Source organism: Somniosus microcephalus, chromosome 5 (genome assembly GCF_052327205.1).
Source record: "Somniosus microcephalus isolate GS21.2 chromosome 5, FLI_Smic_1.0, whole genome shotgun sequence".
Lineage (NCBI taxonomy): Eukaryota > Metazoa > Chordata > Chondrichthyes > Squaliformes > Somniosidae > Somniosus > Somniosus microcephalus.
In genome coordinates, this window is record NC_140991.1 from 147037078 (window position 1) to 147061413 (window position 24336).

Genomic DNA, 24336 nt, shown 5'->3' on the forward strand with positions numbered 1-24336 from the left:
TTGGCTTGCTGACTATCAGCTGCAGGTCAACCATTAAAGAGGAGATTTGATCAGTCATCATTTGCAGGTGGCAGGAGTTTGTTGTCTCAGGCCTGGGGCAACTTTTACCAGGCTTAACCACACTTGTGGAAGGTTGGAGCCTCACACACTTCTCCAGTGTGACCTCCTGCGAAACCCCTCTCGCCACCCTCACTCAGTGCTTCCTCAACTGAGGCATCTACCAGAAGCATGGGAGGCCTTTTTTTCCTTCCCTTCTTGGCATTAGAGGACCTCCAGCACCAGGCGCAGCAGCAGCAGAACCAGGAACAACAGCAGCACCAGCAACAGCAGCAGCAGCAGGAGCAGGAGTGACAGGCTGCTGCTCACCCACCTGAGGCAGCACAGGCCAGAAGGGGCCAGCGTATGGAAGCCCGTCGGCGCAGGAGATACCCCCCAAACAGGGTCTACAGACACAGGGTCAGCTACCTCCACATGGCTGAGCAGCAGTGCCAAAGGCGGCTCCGAATGACAGCTGCACAATGATACAGCAAGACCTGCTGCCCAGAGGACCAGGTGGACACTCCTTACCAGTGGCCATCAAAGTCACCACTGCACTCAACTTTTTTGCCTCAGGCTCATTCCAGGGATCAGCAGCAGACATCAGCGGCATCTCCCAGTCGGCCGCTCACACTTGCATCACGCAGGTAACCGATGCCCTCTTTGCCCTCGCGCACAATCACATCCATTTCACCAGGGATCGCGCAAATGTGAGGGCGCGAGCGCTTGGATTAACTCATCTGGCAGGCTTTCCAAGGGTGCAGGGCATCATTGACTGCACACATGTGGCCCTTAGGGCACCCCATCACAATCCAGGTATTTTTGTCAACCGCAAGGGCTTCCACTCCCTCAACGTGCAGCTGGTATGTGACCACAAGGAGATTTTACATGTTTGTGCCAAGTACCCTGGCAGTTGCCATGACTCCTTCATACTGCGCCAGTCTAGTGTGCCTCCGCTATTCAGGCCGCCAGACCAACTTCACGGATGGCTGCTTGGAGACAAGGGCTATCCCCTGAGGACTTGGCTAATGACGCCATTGAGGAAGCCAGCCAACGAAGCTGAGGAGCGCTACAACTCCAGCCACATTTCCACTAGATCCGTAATCAAGCAAACCATCGGCTTGCTGAAGATGCACTTCAGATGCCTGGATAGATCAGATGGAGCCCTACAGTATTCAGCAGCCAGGGTCTCCAGAATCGTCGTGGTTTGCTGTGCACTCCACAACATGGCACAGCATCGTGGCTTACAGATTCCTGAGGATCAAGTGGCTCCTCACATACCCTCCTCAGGTGATGATGATGATGATGATGAGGAGGAGGAGGATGAGGGCGAGGAGGGCGAGAACGAGCATCCTGCAGAGGCCCATCAACCAGCGGCAGCATTACGCGAGAACATTGCTGCCCGGGATGCAAGGAACGCACTCATCCTGGCCAGATTTGCTTAGCCTAGTAAATCAAACTCTTTTGCCTCGCAGCTTCTTACTTGAGCATCGACAATGGCCAAACCCTGCGGATTCCGAGCTACTTGACCAGCATCGTGACAACTGCAAGTAATCCTAAGCCCTCAATGTGAAAGCCCCATTCGCAAAATGACACACGCCAGAACTGCAGCAGTTGCCATCAGAATTTTATGCAAAACAAACAACTGATGGCATTTTTACAAAATACACAACATTCCACCCAAGTGACTACCCTTGTGACTATTTGTGCTTTATTTTCCTCTTATGCGTGCTCCTTGCTCACTTTCCTGCTGCTCCTGTCTCGACACCTTTGGCGGGCGTCCTCTGGGGTGGCGAGCCTGTGAGGGCTCGTCAGCAGTCTGCTGCTCCTGCGGCTGTGCAGGAGTTGAGACGTCTATCTCAGTTGGGTATGGACTCTGGCGGGGCTCTGACCGAGGGCCCTGCAGTGGCATGGAAGTGTGAGCGCTTGGAGAGGAGCCCCCACTTCCTTGAGGTCTGCCACCAACCTCCCCCTCATGGGTCAGGTCCCACTCAGTGCCTGCAAGTGGCTTGAGAGCACCTTGCTGCACATCAGGGGGGCCATGGGGACCCATATCTGCAATGGCAGTCCTACTTAGAAGGACTTCCATGAAGGTCTGGTTTCTCTGTTCAATAGATGCCCATCGCTCCTCAAGAGATGTCATTCTATTCTGAACACTCACCATGTTTTCCATACCCTGGTGACTAACCTCCTCCATGGCCGTAGCCCACCTCTCCTCTACCATAGCCCTCCTCTCCTCTACCGTAGCCATCCTCTCCTCTACGGTAGCCAGCCTTACCATGGAGGCAGCAATCATTTCCACGTAGGTAGCCATCCTTTCCGTGTTGATGCGTTCATGCGCCACTGACTCCACAAAGGCTCTGCTCAAGTTCGTTATGGATTCCTCCATTCGCTCCACACTCGCAGCGACCCTGGAGACAAAACCTGCCAGAGACTCCTGCATCTGTGCATGGAGTTTCATCACCTCTGATCTTACGGGTGGACCCAGAGGCAGGGGGTCGACATGCAGCTGAGCCGAGCTGGCAGAGTCCTGCGCCCTCCGACGAGGACTCTCCACTGCTGTCCCTGTCTCCACAATCTGCTGATGCTCACTTGTGAGCTGTGATACACCAGGTGACAACTCTACTCTATGTCCTGAAGGTCCCACCGAGGTGTGAGTGTCTGCGCTGGTGCTGGGTGCGCCTATTTCTGCTGACGCTGCGCCCTCAAAGGTTGCAGATTCCTCTGAGGAGTCTGGCATCTCAGGCGCTTCCTCCTGCACACGTTGGAAATCAATTGGCCAATTGAGTGAAAATTGCATCAATCTCACAGGCCCATTCAGATTCGTGTGGGAAACACTAAATTCGGGGAACCCGACAATTCCCCGCACCTGAGTTAAAATTGACCCCAATGAGTACAGGAATTAGGCCGCTAAAACTGCAAAGATTTGCAAGAGGCTGTATGTATGCAGTTGTCATCTCAGTCAAGCTGTGAAAGGATATTAGGAAGTCAAAAGTTGAGTAAAATAGCTCAAGAATGGAAGAGAATACACTGGAATGAGAATGGGAGAAACCAGACCGACAGTACTTAGCATTTCTGCAGTGAGCCTTTGCCTACTTTTCTTATTGCCCTGAATAAGTGTCAACATTCAAAAAATCTGAAGTCAGAATTGAGTGGTATGTTTGCACAAAACATTCAAAATAAAACTGGAAATTTAGAAGCATTAATATTCATGGAGGGCAATAATATAGCAGCTGTAATATAGAAATATAGATACATAGAAGATAGGAGCAGGAGTAGGCCATTTGGCCCGTCGAGCCTGTTCCGCCATTTAATGAGATCATGGCTGATCATCCAAATTCAGTACCCTGTCCCTGCTTTCTCCCTATATCCCTTGATCCCTTTAGCCTTAAGAAATATATCTAACTCCTTCTTGAATATATTTAATGAATTGGCCTCAACAGCCTTCTGTGGTAGAGAATGCTACAGGTTCACTACTCTCTGGGTGAAGAAATTCCTCCTCATCTCAGTCCTAAATGGCTTACTCCTTATCCTTAGATTGTGACCCCTGGTTCTGGACTCCCCCGCCATCGGGAACATCCTTCCTGCATCTAGTCTGTCTAGTCCTGTTAGAATTTTATAAGTTTCAATGAGATCCCCTCTCATTTTTCTAAACTCTAGCGAATACAAGCCTAATCGACCCAATCTCTCCTCATACGTCATTCCTGCCATCCCAGGTATCAGTCTGGTGAATCTTCGCTGCGTTCCCTCCATGGCAAGAACATCCTACCTCAGATAAGGCGACCAAAACTGCACACAATACTAAAGGTGTGGTCTCACCAAGGCCCTGTACAACTGCAGCAAGACATCCTTGCTCCTGTACTCGAATCCTCTTGCTACGAAGGCCAACATACCATTTGCCTTCTTAACCGCCTGCTGCACCTGCATGCTAACCTTCAGCGACTGATGCACAAGGATACCCAGGTCTCGTTGCACTTCCCCTTTTCCCAATCTATTGCCGTTCAGATAATAATCTGCCTTCCTGTTTTTGCCACCAAAGTGGATAACCTCGCATTTATCCACATTATACTGTATCTGCCATGCATCTGCCCAATCACCCAACCTGTCCAAATCATACTGGGGTTTCTCTGCATCCTCCTCACAGCACACACGCCCACCCAGCTTTGTGTTGTCTGCAAACTTGGAGATATTACATCTAGTTCCCTCGTCTGGATCATTTATATATATTGTGAATAACTGGGGTCCTAGCACCGATTCCTGCGGTACCCCACTAGTCACTGCCTGCCACTCGGAAAAAGACCCATTTATTCCAACACTTTGCTTCTTGTGTGCCAACCAGTTCTCTATCCAAGTCAGTACCTTACCCCCAATCCTATGTGCTTTAACTTTGCAGGCTAATCTCTTATGCGGGACCTTATCAAAAGCCTTCTGAAAGTCCAAATACACTACATCCACTGGTTCTCCCTTATCTATTCTACCAGTTACATCCTCAAAGAATTCCAGTAGATTAGTCAAGCACAATTTGCCTTTTGTAAATCCATGTTGACTTTGTCTGATCCTGTCACTGTTTTCCAAGTGCTCTGCTATTACATCTTTTATAATGGACTCTAGCATTTTCCCCACTACCGATGTCAGGCTTACCGGTCTATAATTCCCCGTTTTCTCTCTACCATCTTTTTGAATAGTGGGGTTACATTAGCTACCCTCCAATCCATGGGAACTGTTCCAGAGTCTATAGAATTTTGGAAGATGACCAGCAATGCATCTACTATTTCCAGGGCCACTTCCTTAAGTACCCTAGGATGTAGATTATCAGGCCCTGGGGATTTATCGGCCTTTAATCCCGTCAATTTCCCTACACCCTTTCCCTACAAATACTGATTTCATTCAGTTCCTCCATCTCATTAGACCCTATGTTCCCCGACATCTCTGGGAGGTTATCTGTGTCCTCCTTTGTGAAGACAGAACCAAAGTATGTATTTAATTGGGCTGCCATTTCTTTGTTTCCCATTATAAATTCCCCTGATTCTGACTGCAAGGGACCTACGCTTGATTTCACCAATCTTTTTCTCTTCACATATCTATCGAAGCTTTTACAGTCAGTTTTTATGTTCTATGCAAGCTTACTCTCATACTCTATTTTCCCCCTCTTAATTAATCCCTTTGTCCTCCTTTGCTGAATCCTAAACTGCTCCCAATCCTCAGGTTTGCTGCTTTTTCTGGCCAATTTATATGTCTCTCCTTGGATCTTATGCTATCCCTAATTACCCTTGTTAGCCACGGTAGAGTCACCTTTTTTGTTTTAGTTTTATGGAAGCATCCCTTAGATTTGGACAGGACTTTGAACTTAATATTCGTGGCTATAACATTTTCACAAGAGAGGCAGGGAGGGGGAAAAAATGGCAGTGGAGTGGCTGTGTTAGTGAAGGATTTTATCACAGCACTAGAAAGCAAGGATATACTAGGGGGTTGTATTAAGACAGGATCCATATGAATAGAATTAAGACATAGGAAGGGAAAGGTACAAATCTTGGTGTGCATTACAGGCCACCAAAAAGTGGAGTGCAACCTTTTGAAGAGATATGTAAGAACAACAGGACAATGATACTGGATAATTTTAACCATTCCAAGATCAGCTGGATTAAAGGTAATACATGTGGTGAAAGTGGGGAACACTTTTAGAATGCATCCAGACTGCTTCCTAGATCAATGGCCTAGAAATTCACTGGCCTTAGCGCCGCTTTTGAGGCGCTAGAGGGCCTAGCGCCGAAGTTATGGCCAGTTTAGAAATTGACAGGGGCCCTAAATCGGCGTTAGGCCGGTAGCGCTGCGCCGGCACCGATGACGTCATCGGTGTGCGCAGCGTCCCGGTTGCCATGGTAACCCGCCCGAACTCGGAAATCGAGTTGCGGCCGCCTCGCCCGTGGCAGCCGCAAGCAACGTTCTGGCAGAGGTGCCTTACAGAGCTTTGCGCCGGCGCATTAAAGGCCCCGCGGCGGCCGGCCGCTTTCCCGCCGGCCGCCTGGCCGCAGCTCCCTCCCCGGACTTCCCCCCACCCCCCCCGGAACAGAAGCAAGCCCGGCACTTGTCCGAGGTGCCGGGCTCATTTTTTAAAAGATTATCGCGGGCCGCGGCCGGGTGCAGGCAGCTCCTCCTTAACGGAAGGAGGAGGCCTGCACTTCCCGAGCCTGCCGCACCGCAGCGGGCGCCGCAGCGCCGGAATAGCGCCGCAATGCGGCGCGTGGCGCCAGTTTTGAGGCGCTGAGACCCCTCAGTAGCGCCGGCAGCCGTTTGGGCGCGGCGCTACTGAATTTTTGGCGCGCGCAGGGGGACTTAGCGCCGGCACTAACTTCCGGCGCTAAAGCCCTCGCTGCGCCAAAACCGAATTTCTAGGCCAATATGTTTCAACAACAAGGAAAGAAGTAGGCCTAGAAATTCGGTTTTGGCGCAGCGAGGGCTTTAGCGCCGGAAGTTAGTGCCGACGCTAAGTCCCCCTGCGCGCACCAAAAATTCAGCAGGGCCGCGCCCAAACGGCTGCCGGCGCTACTGAAGGGTCTTTGCGGCGGTAAATCGGCGCTAACTGCCGTTTCGCGCCGCAGTTCCGGCGCTGCGGCACCCGATGCGGTGCGGCAGGCTCGGGAAGTGCAGGCCTCCTCCTTCCATTAAGGAGGAGCTGCCTGCACCCGGCCGCGGCCCGCGCAAATCTGTCTAAAAATGAGCCCGGCACCTCGGACAAGTGCCGGGCTTGCATCTGTTCCGGGGGGTGGGGGGGAGAAGTCCGGGGAGGGAGCTGCGGGCAGGCGGCCGGCGGGAAAGCGGCCGGCCGCCGCGGGGCCTTTAATGCGCCGGCGCAAACTCATGCAAGACTCTGTTGCCAGAGTCTTAGTTGCGGCTGCCACGGGCGAGGCGGCCGCAACTGAATTTCGGCGCTAGGGCCCGTCGGCATGGCAACCGGGACGCTGCGCACACCGATGACGTCATCGGTGCCGGCGCAGCGCTACCGGTGCAACGCCGATTTAGGGCCCCAGGGAATTTTTAAACTGGCCATAACTCTGGCGCTAGTCCCTCTAGCGCCTCAAAAGCGGCGCTAAGGCAACTGAATTTCTAGGCCATAGTATTTACAGCACAGAAACAGGCCATTCAGCCCAACTGTATTTATGCTCCTCACAAGCCTCCTTCCACCCTTCTTCACCTAATCCCATCAACATATCTTTCTATTCCTTTCTCCCTCATGCGCTTCTCTAACTTCCCCTTAAATGCATCTAAGCTAGTTGCCTCAACTACTCCTTGTAGCAGCGAGTTCCACATTCTAACCACTCTCTGGGTAAAGAAGTTTCTCCTGAATTCTCTTTTAAATGATGGTGGAAGTGAGAATGTAAGTGTATTAAAAGAGGATATGGACCATTGTTAGAGGATATTTGTAGAAAAGGAATTGGTGCTAAAAATAAAATTAGAACTCAAGGTGGATGACGTGCAACCCAAGCTGTTGAGAGAAGTCAGAGAGGAGATTGCAGAGACCTATAACTGTTTATTCCTCCTTAAATATGCAAACTGCTATGAACTGCAGAGTAGCCAATGTAAAAACCATTGTTCAAGAAGGGAAAGAAGGAGGGTCGAGTAACTGTAGTGTATGTAACCTGTACCACCTTAAGAGGATACCTTAAGGTGATGGACTACTTTCTGATGGCTCCTGTACATTGTAGTGCCGGTGGTGACCACACCGGTATATAAACCCTGTGGAGCAAAGTGTATTTCAGTTCAGCCCTGACCCTCAGTTACTAAAGACCTGTTTAAGTATTCTGTAGTCTGTGTCCAGTTATTCAGCATAACTACATTTGAAAGCACAGAATCAACAGTGGCGATGAGTCTGATCGTACCTAGCGGCAGTTTTGCATCCAAGGAAGCTTCGTCCTCAGAACGGGCGTCGAAAAGGGGCATCCGCCCTCAACATCCTGCTGAGCACTGCATCGCACGGGAGGCCATCGGGAACCCAGGTTGGTTTGCTGGCCACGAAGTCCACCATCAGCAACAGGCAGTGATCATCCCTTCTACGACAGCGACGGGTAAGCCCGATCGAGCGGCACGGAGGGGAAGTCGGCCGAGTTGTCAGTGGGAGAAGGGGAGGGAAAATGAAGAAAAGGGCGGAGAACACGACCGCAGCCGGTGTCAAGGGCCGGACTGCAATCGGGGCAGAGACGCGCAGCAGCCAGAAAAGCGTTGATGTCCACGAGGACCGCGGGAGCGGCGGGGAACAAGAGCAGCAGCGTCGGGGGAAATAAAGGACCGCTGGGAGGCGAAAACGGCAACAGCGCGGTAATCGCCATTTTTAGTCGGCGGGGGAAGAAGACAAGCGCGGGAAAAGCTGCCAAGCGCGGGAAGCCGCCATTTTGAAAAATAAAATAAAATAAAGGAAACTCAACAAGGATGCCAAAAACGGGTAACATCACTGCTTTTGATAGCGATGTGGAAGATTGGGCCACTTATGTGGAACGCGTTGAAGTTTACTGTACAGCGAATGAGGTACCGGTGGATAAGAAAGCACTAACCCTATTAAACTCGATGGTTGCGAATACGTACGGGTTATTAAGGCACCTTGTAACACCAGATAAACCGGTAGGAAAGAGTTTCGCGGATATTGTTACTATCCTGCAAGAGCATTTAAACCCCACGCCGCTGCTGATAGCGGAACGATTTAAATTTTACAAAAGAATTCAACGTAAAGAGGAAAGCAACGCTGAATTCTTAATCGAACTGCGCAAGTTATCAAAGTACTGTCAGTTCGGTACAGGACTAGCAGACGCTCTGAGAGATAAGTTTGTGTGTGGGCTACTAAGGGAAGGAACCCAGAGGCGACTGCTAGAGGAAAAGGATCTTACGCTGGACAAAGCTTTCAGCATTGCAGCATCGCACAAGGCAGCAGCACGAGGCACTGCAGAAATGCAGCAAAGGCCATTGGAATTCAGCACCAATGAAATGGCATTGGGCGTAGTAAAGTGCTATCGTTGCGGAAGGACAACGCATGACCAGAACCAGTGCTGGTTCAAAGATAAAGAATGCAGGCAATGTGGCAAACTTGGTCATATAGCGAGAGTATGCTGGTCAGGAAAGAAGACCAGCAGCAAAACGTCGCCGCAGGAGAAGTACAAAAAAGTACACAAGGTGACAGAGAACAGTTCGGATGAACAGAAGACGGATTCAGACTCCAGCAGTAAGGAACTGGGTTGTCTAAAAATGCATAATGTGGGTAACACAGCAGACCACCAAACTATCTGGGTCATGCTTCGGATAGCAGGAGTCCAAGTGAAGATGGAATTGGACACTGGATCGGCATTGACGGTCATGAATAAGCAAGATTACAAAAGGTTATTCTCACACATTCCCCTGAGGGATCCGGAGAATAAATGTGGACTGGCATTCCTTACAAGCACTAACTGTAGATTCCTGTAAAGAGGACGACGTCAAACCTAAACGACTGTCCAAAATATTGGACGATGCTAAGGAGGTGTTCCAACAGGGACTGGGAACACTGAAAGGAATTGCGGCAAACATCAAGGTTGAAGAACATGCAAACCCAAAATTTTTCAAAGCCAGACCGATACCTTATGCGATACGACCTGCTGTGGAAGCAGAGCTGGAAGGGCTAGAACGTTCAGGAGTACTGTCAAAGGTGGACTGGAGCGAATGGGCCACACCCATTGTTCCCGTCATGAAGCGTTCGTTGAGCAACAAGCCGGGGGAACCTGGGAAGGTTCGCATCTGTGGCGATTTCAAGATCACTGTTAATCCGGTTCTTCACACGGTGCAATATCCGCTTCTGCGGATTGAGGATATCTTCGCTTCGCTGTCTGGTGGGAAACACTTCACCAAGATAGACCTGGCGCAGGCGTACCTACAGATGGAAGTTGATGAAGCGTCACGCCAGTATCTCACGATCAACACACATAAGGGCTTATATCGGTATAATAGACTGGTTTTTGGAGTGGCATCGGCTCCAGCGATTTGGCAAAGGGCCATGGAGCAGGTATTGCAGGGAATTCCAGGCACTCAATGCTACCTGGATGACATTCTGATTACAGGAGATGATGATAAGGAACACCTCGCGAATTTGGAGCAGGTGCTCACCAGATTGAAAGAATATGGACTCAGAGTTAATCGCCAGAAATGTGAGTTCTTTCAGAAGCGAATCTCGTACTGCGGCCACGTCATTGACCAGGAGGGGCTTCATAAGTCACCTGACAAGATCGAAGCTGTTGTGAAAGCTCCTGCTCCGGAAAATGTATCCCAGTTGATGTCGTTCCTTGGGTTGATTAACTATTACCACAAGTTTCTTCCAAATTTATCCACGGTGCTACACCCGCTGAACGCTCTTTTGCAAATGGGAGTACCATGGAAGTGGAGCGAGGACTGTAAGCGGGCTTTTCAAAAAAGCAAGGCACTGATCACCTCTAAGGAAGTGTTGGCTCACTTTAACCCAACGCTGCCTATTCGCTTAGCTTGTGATGTTTCTCCATATGGTATCGGGGCAGTGCTCTCACATAAGTTGCCAAATGGCTTGGAAAGGCCAGTTGCGTTCGCATCCAGATCATTGACCTCCGCAGAGCGCAACTATGCTCAGATAGATAGGAAGGCTCTCAGCCTCGTGTGGGGAGTTAAGAAATTTAACCATTACCTGCAAGGCCAAAAGTTTACGCTGCTGACAGATCACCAGCCGTTGGTTTCCATTTTTAACCCTAAGAAGGGTGTTCCGGTTATGACGGCGCAGAGGCTTCAGAGATGGTCCCTTTTCCTAGGGGCACATCAATATGATATCGAATTCAAAGGTACAAAGCAACATGGTAATGCTGATGGGCTGTCGCGCCTGCCACTACCTACAGCGGAAGAGGCACCGGCAGTTGACCCTGTCGAGATATTTCACTCGACCATCATCGAATGCTTACCAGTCACCAATGCGAGTATTGAGAGAGAGACCCGAAATGACCCGACACTGCCTCGGGTCTACGACTTGACAGTGAAGGGATGGCCAGCACATGGCGAACCACTGTTACCTGCATTCTCAGCCAGATGAGAACAGCTGTCCGTCTGTCAAGGAACATTGATGTATGGAACAAGGGTGATTATTCCTCCTAAATTAAGGGAGAGAGTTCTGAAGGAACTGCATGAAGATCATCTGGGGGGAGTCAAGATGAAAAGCCTTGCTAGGGCTTATGTGTGGTGGCCAGGTATCGACAAACAAATAGAGGATCTGACTAAAAGCTGCTCAGGGTGCCAAAAAGTTCAAAACACACCTCCAATTGCACCGCTGCATCCGTGGGAATGGCCTTCAACCCCATGGCAATGTGTGCAATATCGACTTTGCAGGTCCATTCATGGATTCCATGTTTTTGACAGCGGTAGACGCATATTCTAAATGGCCAGAAGTGATTAAGATGTCGACCACTACCTCTGAAAAGACAATTGCAGTTCTAAGAACCATATTTGCAAGGAATGGGTTGCCGGAACAAATATGTTCAGACAACGGACCACAGTTCGTGTCAGAAGAATTCCAGAAATTCATGAAAAAGAATGGGGTGAAACACTATACATCTGCCCCATATCATCCGGCTACCAATGGGTTGGCCGAGAGATTTGTACAAACGTTCAAAAAGGCGATAAAGGCCATGAGCGAAGACCATATTCCACTACAACACAAGGTGGACAATTTCCTGATGGCATATCGAAACGCCACGCATGCAATGACAAATCAAAGCCCTGCCATAATGTTCTATAACAGGAGGTTGCGGTCCCGGTTGGATTTGTTAAAACCCAATGTGCGTAGGGAAGTCGAAAACAAGCAATTCCAGCACGTAAATAACAAGGCCACTCGGAGTTTCGAAATAGGACAACCAGTGTTGGCCAGGGACTATAGGAATGATAAATGGCAATCCGGAACAATTCGTGCCTGACAAGGACCCTTGATGTACACGGTAGACGTTGGTGAGAACGTAATACGACGTCATGCTGACCAACTTGTGGAATCGAGAACAAGGGTCGACCCCATGTCTACGGCAGAGACACCAGTTGAAGAAGTTATTGAGCCTGTAGCATCTACCTCAGACTCGAACGTACATGATGATGTTCAATCCATAGGAGATCAAATGGATGAGTCACCCCAGCAACGAGAACCAAAGACCCCTGAAAGGCGTTATCCGGCCCGGATCAGGAGGCCTCCTCAGAGACTGAGGGCTAGATTTTCAGTATAGACAGTTTTGGGGCGCTAACCTTAGCGCCCGCCCGAAGTTAGCGCCCGCCCGAAGTTAGCGCCCGCCCCAAAGTAGCGCCCCGTTGCCGGAAATTCAGTGGCTTCGCCCTAAGAGGTTGGTGGAGCGCTAAAAGAGGCGTTCCACTACTATCTTTAGGCGCTAAGCCGGCGGTGCAGAGCGCAACACCCGAGCTCGGGCGCAGCGCACGGCAGACACTCTGGTGCCAGTGAGCTCTTAAAGGGGAAGGGTGTTATTCTCAAAGGCAGAGTCTGGGGGGGAGACGAGGAGGAGGAGGAGGAGGAGGAGGACGAGGAGGAGGAGGAGGAGGAGGTGGTGGTGGTGGTGGCCGGAAACATAAATACACCGTTCACAACAACACACTGGATCCTTCCACACAACACATGCAGACTGCCTGTTATAGTGCAGGAGGGGTGCCCTTTAATTTGCGCTCCCCAGGGTGTGTAGCGTTCCATTTTACAAACGCTCTGGACGCCAGCCGCACAATGGGGCGGTCCGACTGAAGTTTGGATTCGGGGCGGCCAAAGGGCGTTGCACGAGGATGTGACGTCATTTTCTGCGCGCGCATCCGGGCCGGCGCTAACGGGCAACTTAATTTGGGGCGGGGCGCAAACTGCGCTGCGCCCAGGCGCTACACGCATAGTGCCCGAAAATCACTTCTCTTAAGGCGCTAACTGCTGGCGCAAGCAACTGAAAATCTAGGCCTGAATCTTTGAACAGTTTTGTGTGAAAGTTGTATATATGTTATCCATGTTATGTTTAAATTGGGGTGTACACTGTTAAGCTAAAAGGGGAGGAATTGTAGTGTATGTAACCTGTACCACCTTAAGAGGATACCTTAAGGTGATGGACTACTTTCTGATGGCTCCTGTACATTGTAGTACGGGTGGTGACCACACCGGTATATAATCCCTGTGGAGCAAAGTGTATTTCAGTTCAGCCCTGACCCTCAGTTACTAAAGACCTGTTTAAGTATTCTGTAGTCTGTGTCCAGTTATTCAGCATAACTACATTTGAAAGCACAGAATCAACAGTAACTATAGGCCAATCAGTTTATTATCAGTGTGGGAAAACTTTTAGAATTCATAATTTGAGATCAAATTAGTGAGCATTTAGAAATGCAAAGGTTAATGAAGGACAGCCAGCACGGATTTGTTAAAGAAAAATCATGTTTAACAAATTTAATAGAGTTTCTTGAAGAGATGACTGATTGTATAGATAAATGGAATGCAGTGGAAATAGCGTATCTGAATTGTCAGCAGACATTCAAGTAGGTGTCTCACAAGAGACTTGTTAGAAAATTCAGGTATACGGTACAAGAGGAAATGTAGCAGCATGAATATAAAGTTGGTTGATAGTTAGGGTAAATGGGTGTTGTTTGGATTGCAGGAGGATTGGAAGGGTGTCAGTGCTGGGACCATTTTTGTTCTTAAATAAAGATTACATAAGAATATAAGCAATAGGAGCTGGAGTAGGCCATTTGGCTCTTCGAGCCTGCTCCACCATTCAATAAGATCATGGCTGATCTTCTATCTCATTTCCACTTTCCTGCACTATCCCCATATCCCTTAATTCCCTTCGTTCCCAAAAAGTTATCGATCTCTGTCTTGAATATACTCAATGACTGAGCATCCACAGCTCCCTGGGGTAGAGAATTCCAAAGGTTCACAACCCTTTTATTGAAGAAATTTCTCCTCATCTCAGTCCTAAATGGCCTACTCCTTATTCTGAGACTGTGACCACGTGTTCTAGATTCCCCAGCCAGGGAAAACATTTTCCCAGCATTAACCCTGTCAAGCTCCTTAAGAAATTTATATGTTTCAATTAGAGCACCTCTCATTCTTCTAAACACTAAGGAATATAGGCCCAGTCTACTCAATCTCTCCTCATAGGGCAATCCCCTCATCCCAGGAACTAGTCTAGTGAACCTTCGCTTCACTCCCTTTAAGGCAAGTATGTCTTTCCTTACATAATGAGATCAGAATTGTACACAGTACTCCAGGTGTGGTCTCACCAACGCCCTGTATAATTGTAGTAAGACTTCTTTACTCTCATACTCTAACCCCTTTGTAAAAAAAGCTAAAATACCATTTGCTTTCCTAATTGCTTGCTGTACCTGCATGTTAACTTTCTGTGATTCATGTACAAGGACACCCAGGTCCCTCTGAATGCAAACATTTCCCAGTCTCTCACCAGTCCAAAAATATTCTGCATTTTTATTTTTCCTACCAAAGTGGATAACTTCACACTTCCCCCATTGTATTCCATTTGCCATGTTCTTGCCCACTCAGTCAACCTGTCTATATCTCTCTGCAGTCACTTTGAGTCCTCCTCACAGCTTACTTTCCCAACTAACGTTGTATCATCAGCAAACTTGGATGCGTTACACTCAATCCCTTCATCTAAGTCATTAATATAGATTGTGAATAGCTGAGGCCCAAGCACTGATCCTTGCGGTACCCCGCTAGTTACAGCCTGCCAACCTGAAAAAGTCCCGTTTATTCCTACTCTCTGTTTTCTGTCCATTAACCAATATTAAATCCATGCTAATATATTACCCCCCAATCCCATGAATCCTAATTTTGTGTAATAACCTCTTGTGTGGCACCTTATCAAATGCTTTTTGAAAATCCAAATACACTACATCCACTGGTTTCCCCCTCATCCATCCTACTAGTTACATCTTCAAAAAACTCTAACAGATTTGTCAAACATGATTTCCCTTTCATAAAACCATGTTGACTCTGCTTAATCATATTACGATTTTCTAAGTGCCTTGTTACCACGTCCCTAATAATGGATTCTAGCATTTGGCCTACTACTGATGTCAGGCTAACTGGCCTATTGTTCCCTGCTTTTTCTCTTCCTCCTTTCTTAAATAGCGGGGTTATGTTTGCTACTTTCCAATCCTTGGGGACTGTTCTAGAATCTAGGGAATTCTGGAAGATTAATACCAGTGTATCCACTATCTCTGCAGCTAACTTTTTTAAAACCCTAGGATGCAGGTCGTCAGGTCCAAGGGATTTGACGCCACTTAGTCCCATTAATTTCTCCAGTACTATGTCTTTAGTTATATTGATTTCTTTAAGTTCCTCATTCTCTCTAGACCCTTGGTTCCCCATTATTTCTGGAATGTTTATTGTGTCTTCTACTCTGAAGACAGATACAAAGGCTGGAATTTTACCGGGCACAGAGTGCGGGTTTGGAGGTGGGTCCACTGTCAAAGTCACAAAGATTGACAGCGGGTTGGTATCCCACTGTAAACCTGCCTCCTTGTCAGTTTCCCAAGTATCTATATCCCTGAACAGACCTGACACCAAGTGGCGGGTCAGCCAATTTAGATAGCTAAAAGCTTATTAAAAGGTAGTTAAGAATCATTTTCCCATGTATTTAGCATTTTACCAGGTTTTCAACGAGGTTCCCGGAGAGCGGCTATCACATCAGGTAAGTATGTCGGGTTCTCAATGACTGTGGATTGCTGGGAATAGTTGACAGCTGCAAAAGTGGTATAAAACCTACCATTTCACAGTTGTTCACTTCCCAATCTTAGAAGCTGGAGCATTAATGATTTGAAACCCACTTTTGAGCTTTATGCACTTTTGAAGTGTTTGCAGTAATCTCTCCACCCACTGTCACCTCCTTGGAACAACCTAGCTCAACATTGACAGATTACTTCTGTCATCTCAACCTCACCCGCCATCTATTCCATCAGCATCAGTGCGCCTGAAAAAATCTCACCTAGGTCCTCAGAATCCCAACACGATCAGCCCTAACACATAAGAACATAAGAACATAGAAATAGGAGCAGGAGTAGGCCATTCGGCCGAACGAGCCTGCTCCGCCATTCAATAAGATCATGGCTGATCTGATCTTGGCCTCAACTCCATTTACCTGCCTGTTCCCCATAACCCTTGACTCCCCTGTAATTCAAAATCCTGTCTATCTCAGCCTTGACTATATTCAATGACTCAGCCTCCACGGCTCTCTGGAGTAGAGAATTCCAAAGATTCACGACCCTCTGAGAGAAGAAATTCCTCCTCATCTCTGTCTTAAATGGGCAACCACTTATTCTGAAACTATGCCCCCTAGTTTGAAATTCCCCCACGAGGGGAAACATCCTCTCAGCATCTACCTTGTCAAGCCCCCTCAGAATCTTATATGTTTCAATCAGATCACCTCTCATTCTTCTAAACTCCAATGAGTATAGGCCCAACCTGCTCCAACCTATCTTCATAAGACAACCCCTTCATCCCAGGAATCAACCTAGTGAACCTTCTCTGAACTGCCTTCAATGCAAGTATTTCCCTCCTTAAATAAGGAGACCAAAACTGCACGCAGTACTCCAGGTGTGGTCTCACCAGCGCCCTGTACAGTTGTAGCAAGACTTCCCTACTTTTATACTCCACCCCCTTTGCATTAAAGGCTAGCATTCCATTTGCCTTCTTAATTACTTGCTGTACCTGCATGCTAACTTTTTGTGATTCATGTACAAGGACACCCAGATCCCTCTATACCGCAGCATTCTGTAGTCTACCAAAGTGGATAACCTCACATTTTCCCATATTATACTCCATCTGCCAAATTTTTGCCCACTCACTTAACCTATCTATATCCCTTTGCAGACTCTTTGGGCTGGATTTTCATTGGGCCGTGGAGTCGGGATTGGAGGTGTGTGGGGGGGTTAAAATCCCAAAATCAGGGGTCCTGACCCCATCCTGCACCCAAACCCACCTCCATGCCAGTTTCAAAGGAGGCGGGTACCCGCCCCGCACTGGGACCCGCCTACCCGAGGCGGGAAGTGATTTGTGCCAATTAACTGCCTGTTAACAGGCAGTTAACAGGCAGTTTTTAGCCTAATCCCTATTTTTAAGGTTGAAGTGTAGGGTTCCCAACGGCTCCAAACCACGCCAAGTTAGAGGAGGCGGGCCGTCGGGTTGAAGGACTTCAAGGGGTCGAGATATCGGTGTTCAGGTGAGTGATGTGTGCATGAGTACAAAGGTAAGTGTGTTTGGTGTGTCTAAAGTGATTAAAGAAGTTTTACATACCTTTTCTTACCTTTTCAGCCTTCCTTCCTTTAGGTCTTGGGAGTCCCTCATCTCACCAGCACAGAAAGCAGAATGGCTGTGAACTGTCAAAAGTGACAGCCTGCAGCTTTCTGTGCAGGAGAGATTTCTAACTGAGTCTGTGGAGAAGGACTCATGTTAGAAATAAGACTGTCAGTGTTTGACAGCTTCAAACAGCTGTGAAACGCTGATATTTCATCTGTCAAAACCTCTTGACAGATGAAATTTCAGTCTGTGATGTCACCTGTTGCCGGGTGGCCCTTAATTGGCCTGCTGAGCCCGCTGGGCGGGCTCAACAAGGTCAATCAAGTTAAAATCACATGGATTGGCCGCATCTCGATGGAGGCGGGACTACAACCCTGAAAGTTGTAGTCCCGCCTCCAACCCGACTCCTGAATGAAACTCCTGCCCTTTGTGTCCTCCTCACGACTTGCTTTCCCACCTATCTTTGTATCGTCAGCAAATTTGGCTACAGTACACTCGGTCGTTTCATCCAAATCATTAATATAGATTGCAAATAGTTGAGCCCCCCAGCACTGATCCCTGTAGCACCCCACTAGTTACAGTTTGCCAACCTGAAAATGACCCATTTATCCAGACTCTCTGTTTTCTGTTAGTTAGCCAATCCTCTATCCATGCTGATATATTACCCACAACAAAATGAGCTCTTATCTTGTGCAGTAACCTTTTAGGTGGCACCTTATCGAATGCCTTTTGGAAATCCAAATACACTACATCTACTGGTTCCACTTTATCTACCCTGCTCATTACATCAGTATCACCGGACACACCAGCAGCACCAACATCCACACCAGCCTTCTCCGCAATCAACTGATGCTGCGCTGGACACAGGGCATCATCACCCGTGCACATTGCTGCCGGGGACGCCAGTGATGGCCTCACCATGTCCAGATTTGCTTCACTTAACAATGTATACCCTGGCTTCCACATGATGCACCAGGTTGGCACCACCTCACACCAGCACCATAAAGCATCCCTACAATGTTCAAGCCATTCCTTTCACACTCATCACCACTGGGGTGGCGGGAGGACGTTATTGTTCACCATTCACTGGAACTCACTAAGACACTTTCGAAGGTGCACACAAATCTGTACAAGAAGGCAGAGTGGTGACAATAAGAAAAAAAGGAGCATAGAGTACAAGAATAAAGAAGTAACAATAAATTTATACCAACTATTGGTTAGGTCACAGTGAGAATACTGTGCATAATTTTGAGTGCCCCATTATAGAAAGGACATTGAAGCCATTGAGAACATTTAGTACAGATACACAGGATGATTCCAGGTATGGGAAATTATAGTTGTAAGGAGAGACTTGAGACACTGGGATTATTTCCATGACACTCGACAAAGCTAAACTGAGATATAATAGAGGTTTTTAAACTTTGACGGTCTTTGATAGAATGAATAGGGAAATATTACTTCTTCTGGCTAGTCACTGATGAGAGGTCGTCAATTTAAAACTGTCACTAAGAGAATGAGGAGTGAGGTTAGGAGATCTGTTTGTACGTAGCAGCTTGTTGAAGCATGAATGGTTTTCCATAGGGAATGGTTGAGGCAGAGACCATTGTGACTTTTAAGGGATAACTGGATGAAGAAGAACATATGAAATAGGAGCAGGAGTAGGCCATTTGGCCCTTTGAGCCTGCTCCGCCATTCAATATCATGGCTGATCTTCTACCTCATCTTCACTTTCCTGCGCTATCCCCACATCCCTTGATTTCCTTAATATACAAAAATCTATCGATTATTCAAAATGGATACAAGGCTGTGAGGAAAGAGTGGGATAGTGAAATGAGTTTTGGATTGCTCAAGCAAACTGTTACCATAGATGTGATGAGCCGGTGGTATTCATCTGTGCTGTAAACATCTATGGTTCTATGAAATTCAGCTATTGTAAATAGCTGAGAGTAAATGCTGCATGAATCCCTAGTGCCCTATCATTAAAGGCCTACTAAACCAGCAATGCATGGATTTGTATATCTAATAGGCATCAACATTGGGATTCATGCAATGTAATTCTTACAATCCAATTCCAAATAAAAGTACAAATACCAGTGTGGATTATAAGTAAGTCTGTTCAGTGTCCTACTTACCACTTCACGGAGTGTATTGTTTGTGAGATTGGTATCCGTTATGCTGTGGACAAATTGTGAAGATGGCATGCTTGCCACAGCTGACAGTTCTGCAGTAATGCGTGGAGGCCCAATAGAAAACAGAAAAATGCCATACTCCTTAGCCTGGGCTGCGACATCTCGAATGCTTGGATTGCGAGGATGATTCACCCCATCTGTCATTAAAATGGCTATCTTCACACTGTTCTGCTTTGCCTCAGTCTGGAAGAGCTGAGTAGCATTTCCGATGGCATAGGAAGTGTATGTGCCGTGGCCTATGTAATTCATGGATTGTACACGATTCTTGAATAGATCAAGCCCTTGCCAGTCTCGAAAAGTGTGGTCCATTTTAACAGAGCTACTATACTGTAGAACAGCCATTCGCCACTCTAGATCCTGTTTTTCTGTCTGCTCAGACTGCAAAGCTCTTTCAGTGAATTCAATTACAAATTGCTTCTCTTTATCAAACAAGAAGTTTTTGGCACTTTCAGAGCTGTCCAAGATGAAAGCAACTTCTATGGTGCAGCTGGAATCTGATAACAACAATAACATTATCTCATAAATGCATGTCATCATTTATCCTTTCACCTGACTATTAGAATTAAAAAGGTTATTGAACAAAATTTACCATATGATTTCTTCACAATATGCAATTGTATAAGTGCCCCTGCTTCCCTACTTTCTCAATAATTTAAAACGCATTTTTATCCTATGGAAGTCCAGGTCACCAGGTTTGCACATTTTTACTGAACCAATCATTCAACAGAGATTGAAAGAGTGATGGAATAAATATAAAGACTGTGGTTGGGGGCTATATTCTAACACATTATAAAAACATTGCACTATTATTTTGATGCAGTTATGATCAGAAAAATTCAAAACATGCATTGACTGTTTGCATCAAGTCAGTGAAATCAGAGTAACTTTGTTATTTCATCCGTGCCTTCAACTGCCTAGGCCCTAAACTCTGGAATTCCCTCCATAATCCTCTCTGCCTCCCTAGCGCTCTCTCCTCCTTCAAGACGCTCCTAAAACCTACCTTTTTGACCACCTGTCCTAATAGCTCCTTATGTGGCTCGGTGTCAAATTTTGTTTGATATTGCTCCTGTGAAGCACCTTGGGACATTTTACTTCATTAAAGGCACTATATAAATGCAAGTTGTTGTTGTTATAACTTGATATTTAATCTCCATGATAAAGAATCTCCAATTGAGGATGTCAATTGAGGATGGCATAGAAATCACAAGCTGTGGCAAAGACCAAAAATAAGATCAGATGAATGACATTTGGTGTATCATAGGCCTAACCTGAAACTAATTTGGTTTTCTGGTTCAGTCAGTTATGCAGGACCTAATGCTACCTCAGTAGAGTTGCTTTTCCATCTTTTGGACCTTTTCACATACCTTGCCAGCCATTTCCTGGGCAACACCCACAATGTCCTTTTACAGTCAATTTTCAGAAAACAGCTACTGTATTTGAATCACAAATCTTAATGTTCCTGTTCTCAGCATCCTAGTTTTCCCTCTCCTTGATTAATAGCCATCTCAAGGCTATGTAACTGCCCATGGAATTACGAATTTCCAATCAGAAAGTACCTATAGCAAATTAACCTGTGTCCAAGTTTTGGCTAAGCTGCAAGCAACAGTGCTTGCAACATTCAATTAGCAGTTTTTTCAATTCCCAGCTTTGGTTTTCTATCAAAAAATCCATTCCATTATGATTATCTATCCAGCACCAAAAGATTTATATACACTTACTACCATAACCTAAAAATTACTGTGTATAATATTAACAAACAAATGTTTGACACTTGTGTGGCATTACTTTGCCCACTATTTTGACAGAGATAATTTAACATCTCAGTTAAAATAGAAGAGAAAACAGTATAATTATAGTACTTTAAGCATTCTTAAGCTAATGTCACATAAAGTCACCTCAGGATATATTGGTGCAGCTTGCTTCACTGGTTCCTGGCTAACAGATTGAAAAGTACATACTGGCCAGTAAACGAACTGTGGATATTGCTAGTCCTCCACTTATGATATTGCAAATTACACAAGTAAGAAGGCCTCTGGTATGTTGGATACTCTGTCAAAAAATGACCACCATTTTCGTTTTCTTTGGTCACATTTATGGGTAGCTATGATAAACAGTCTGAATCTCAAATCCTATAACTGACAATAGATATTTCAAGTCTTTGGAATGAGCTAAATATATACCAGATTAACTATTTCAGATAAACCACATCAAATCCCTTGTAGTCCTATTTTGAAGCAAGAATAAGCAATCTATTTATTGATGGATAGGGCTGAACATAAGATCTGTCTATTATTTTGTTAAGAAAGAATACCAAGGGGGTCAGCAGGACTTTTTCACTAGATCTAAAGTCCAGACAGGGAGATTTATGCTTCTGAACAGCATAGGTTCCCATATCCTAATTCATGTGTTTACTTTGGTAACTTTCTGCTCTTATTTGCTTTTATTTTCCCCATGCTAAGGTGTTTCCTTTATCTCTTTTCTCCTTATTGTAAAGTGCTCTTCCCATACTCCAGGAGCAATATATAAATACAGGTTGCTTGTTGCATCCATTGTTGATGTTATTTGTGGGGTCCTGGACTATCCTGAGAGGAAAGTGCCCTTCTAGATTATACTTGTGGATCCAAAAGGGAGTGTAACTCAAGTGTCCACAAATGCATGTTCACAGTGGAGTACCGGATCCACCAGTGTTTGCTTTGGCAATCTGTACACCAGACTCGCCGACTGTTTATACCAATCTGTACACCAGACTCACCAACTGTTTATACCAATCTGTACACCAGACTCACCGACTGTTTATACCAATCTGTACACCAGACTCACCAACTGTTTATACCAATCTGTACACCAGACTCACCGACTGTTTATACCAATCTATACACCACACTCACTGATTGTTTATACCAGTCTGTACACCAGACTCACTGACTGTTTATACCAATCTGTACACCACACTCACCGACTGTTTATACCAATCTATACACCACACTCACTGATTGTTTATACCAGTCTGTACACCAGACTCACCGACTGTTTATACCAATCTATACACCACACTCACTGATTGTTTATACCAGTCTGTACACCAGACTCACCGACTGTTTATACCAATCTGTACACCACACTCACTGATTGTTTATACCAGTCTGTACACCAGACTCACCAACTGTTTATACCAATCTGTACACCAGACTCACCGACTGTTTATACCAATCTATACACCACACTCACTGATTGTTTATACCAGTCTGTACACCAGACTCACCGACTGTTTATACCAATCTGTACACCAGACTCACCGACTGTTTATACCAATCTGTACACCAGACTCACCGACTGTTTATACCAATCTATACACCACACTCACTGATTGTTTATACCAGTCTGTACACCAGACTCACCGACTGTTTATACCAATCTATACACCACACTCACTGATTGTTTATACCAGTCTGTACACCAGACTCACCGGCTGTTTATACCAATCTGTACACCAGACTCACCGACTGTTTATACCAATCTATACACCACACTCACTGATTGTTTATACCAGTCTGTACACCAGACTCACCGACTGTTTATACCAATCTATACACCACACTCACTGATTGTTTATACCAGTCTGTACACCAGACTCACCAACTGTTTATACCAATCTGTACACCACACTCACTGATTGTTTATACCAGTCTGTACACCAGACTCACCGACTGTTTATACCAATCTATACACCACACTCACTGATTGTTTATACCAGTCTGTACACCAGACTCACCGACTGTTTATACCAATCTGTACACCACACTCACTGATTGTTTATACCAGTCTGTACACCAGACTCACCGACTGTTTATACCAATCTGTACACCAGACTCACCGACTGTTTATACCAATCTGTTTGCCATTTTAGGCAAAAAAATTTGGACTATAAATTCCCTTCCCACCAAAACTTTCTGTTTCAGCGCAGCCCTTTCACTCGCCTTACTTTCTCCATTAATTGGTGAGCAGACTTGGTCTGAACTGATCCGCGGAATAACTCGAATAAAAACGATTCGCAGTAATTAACTTAACAGATATGTGTCAACTATCCATAGATTCAAGTTGATCTCTAATTTTATTCCGGTGACTTTTTGATTGACTTTTTTACACCCTAGACTAATAAAGAACACTTAAAACGTTTTCCTTATATATAAGAAAGAAATCATTTGTATTTAGATGTCGCCTCTCACGAACCCAGAAGGTCCCAAAGTACTTCACAGCCAATGAAGTGCTTTTGAAATGTCGGCGCTGTTCTAATGTAAGAAACGCATACAATCCTAACTTCTAACCGTTTTTTGAGGTGGAAGCACCCCTAATAATATCTCAGCTTTCATTTAGAAAACAAAAGAATAGGTAAAGACTCTCAAACCAATAAGAAAAATGTTGCCATACCCGCAGCCTGGTCCAGTTGCTGGAGAATTGAGCCGGGTTGTTTTCTTCCCTTCTTTCTACCAACGTTACGGCTGCGACTTTCAGTTGTTGCCAGAGCCACAAATACGAGAAGCAAAGCGATCACTTTCACCAATTCTGCTGCCATCTTCTCAGCCCGTCACCTATCACCCCTCAAACAGAAAATCATGAGCACAATGGTGTCAAAAGTTCCACCTCACACTCTGACCTGCAATACTTTAGCTGTGTCCCTTCGAACCGCGCAAAGGTATTGGCATAAATAATCAAACGGATTAAGCTTCATTACTTTTACTATTGAGCAAGTGACATCCAATAGGTATGACTTTGTCTATCTCTGAATACTCATGGTGACTTTCACTT

At 46.2% G+C, this 24336-nt stretch overlaps 1 protein-coding gene across 1 annotated transcript in view; it reads right to left on the reverse strand.

The window, feature by feature from the left end:
• Positions 1–24113, reverse strand: part of LOC147117386 (uncharacterized) — a 441284-nt gene extending 417171 nt beyond the window's left edge. Inside the window, exons 1-2 of the mRNA XM_085988353.1 lie at positions 23959–24113; positions 19474–20024 (exon numbers count right to left, since the gene is read on the reverse strand). Coding sequence (XP_085844479.1) covers positions 19474–20024; positions 23959–24103 — 696 coding nt within the window. The 5' untranslated portion in view covers positions 24104–24113. The remainder of the gene's footprint in view (positions 1–19473; positions 20025–23958) is intronic.
• Between the last annotated feature and the right edge of the window lie 223 nt (positions 24114–24336).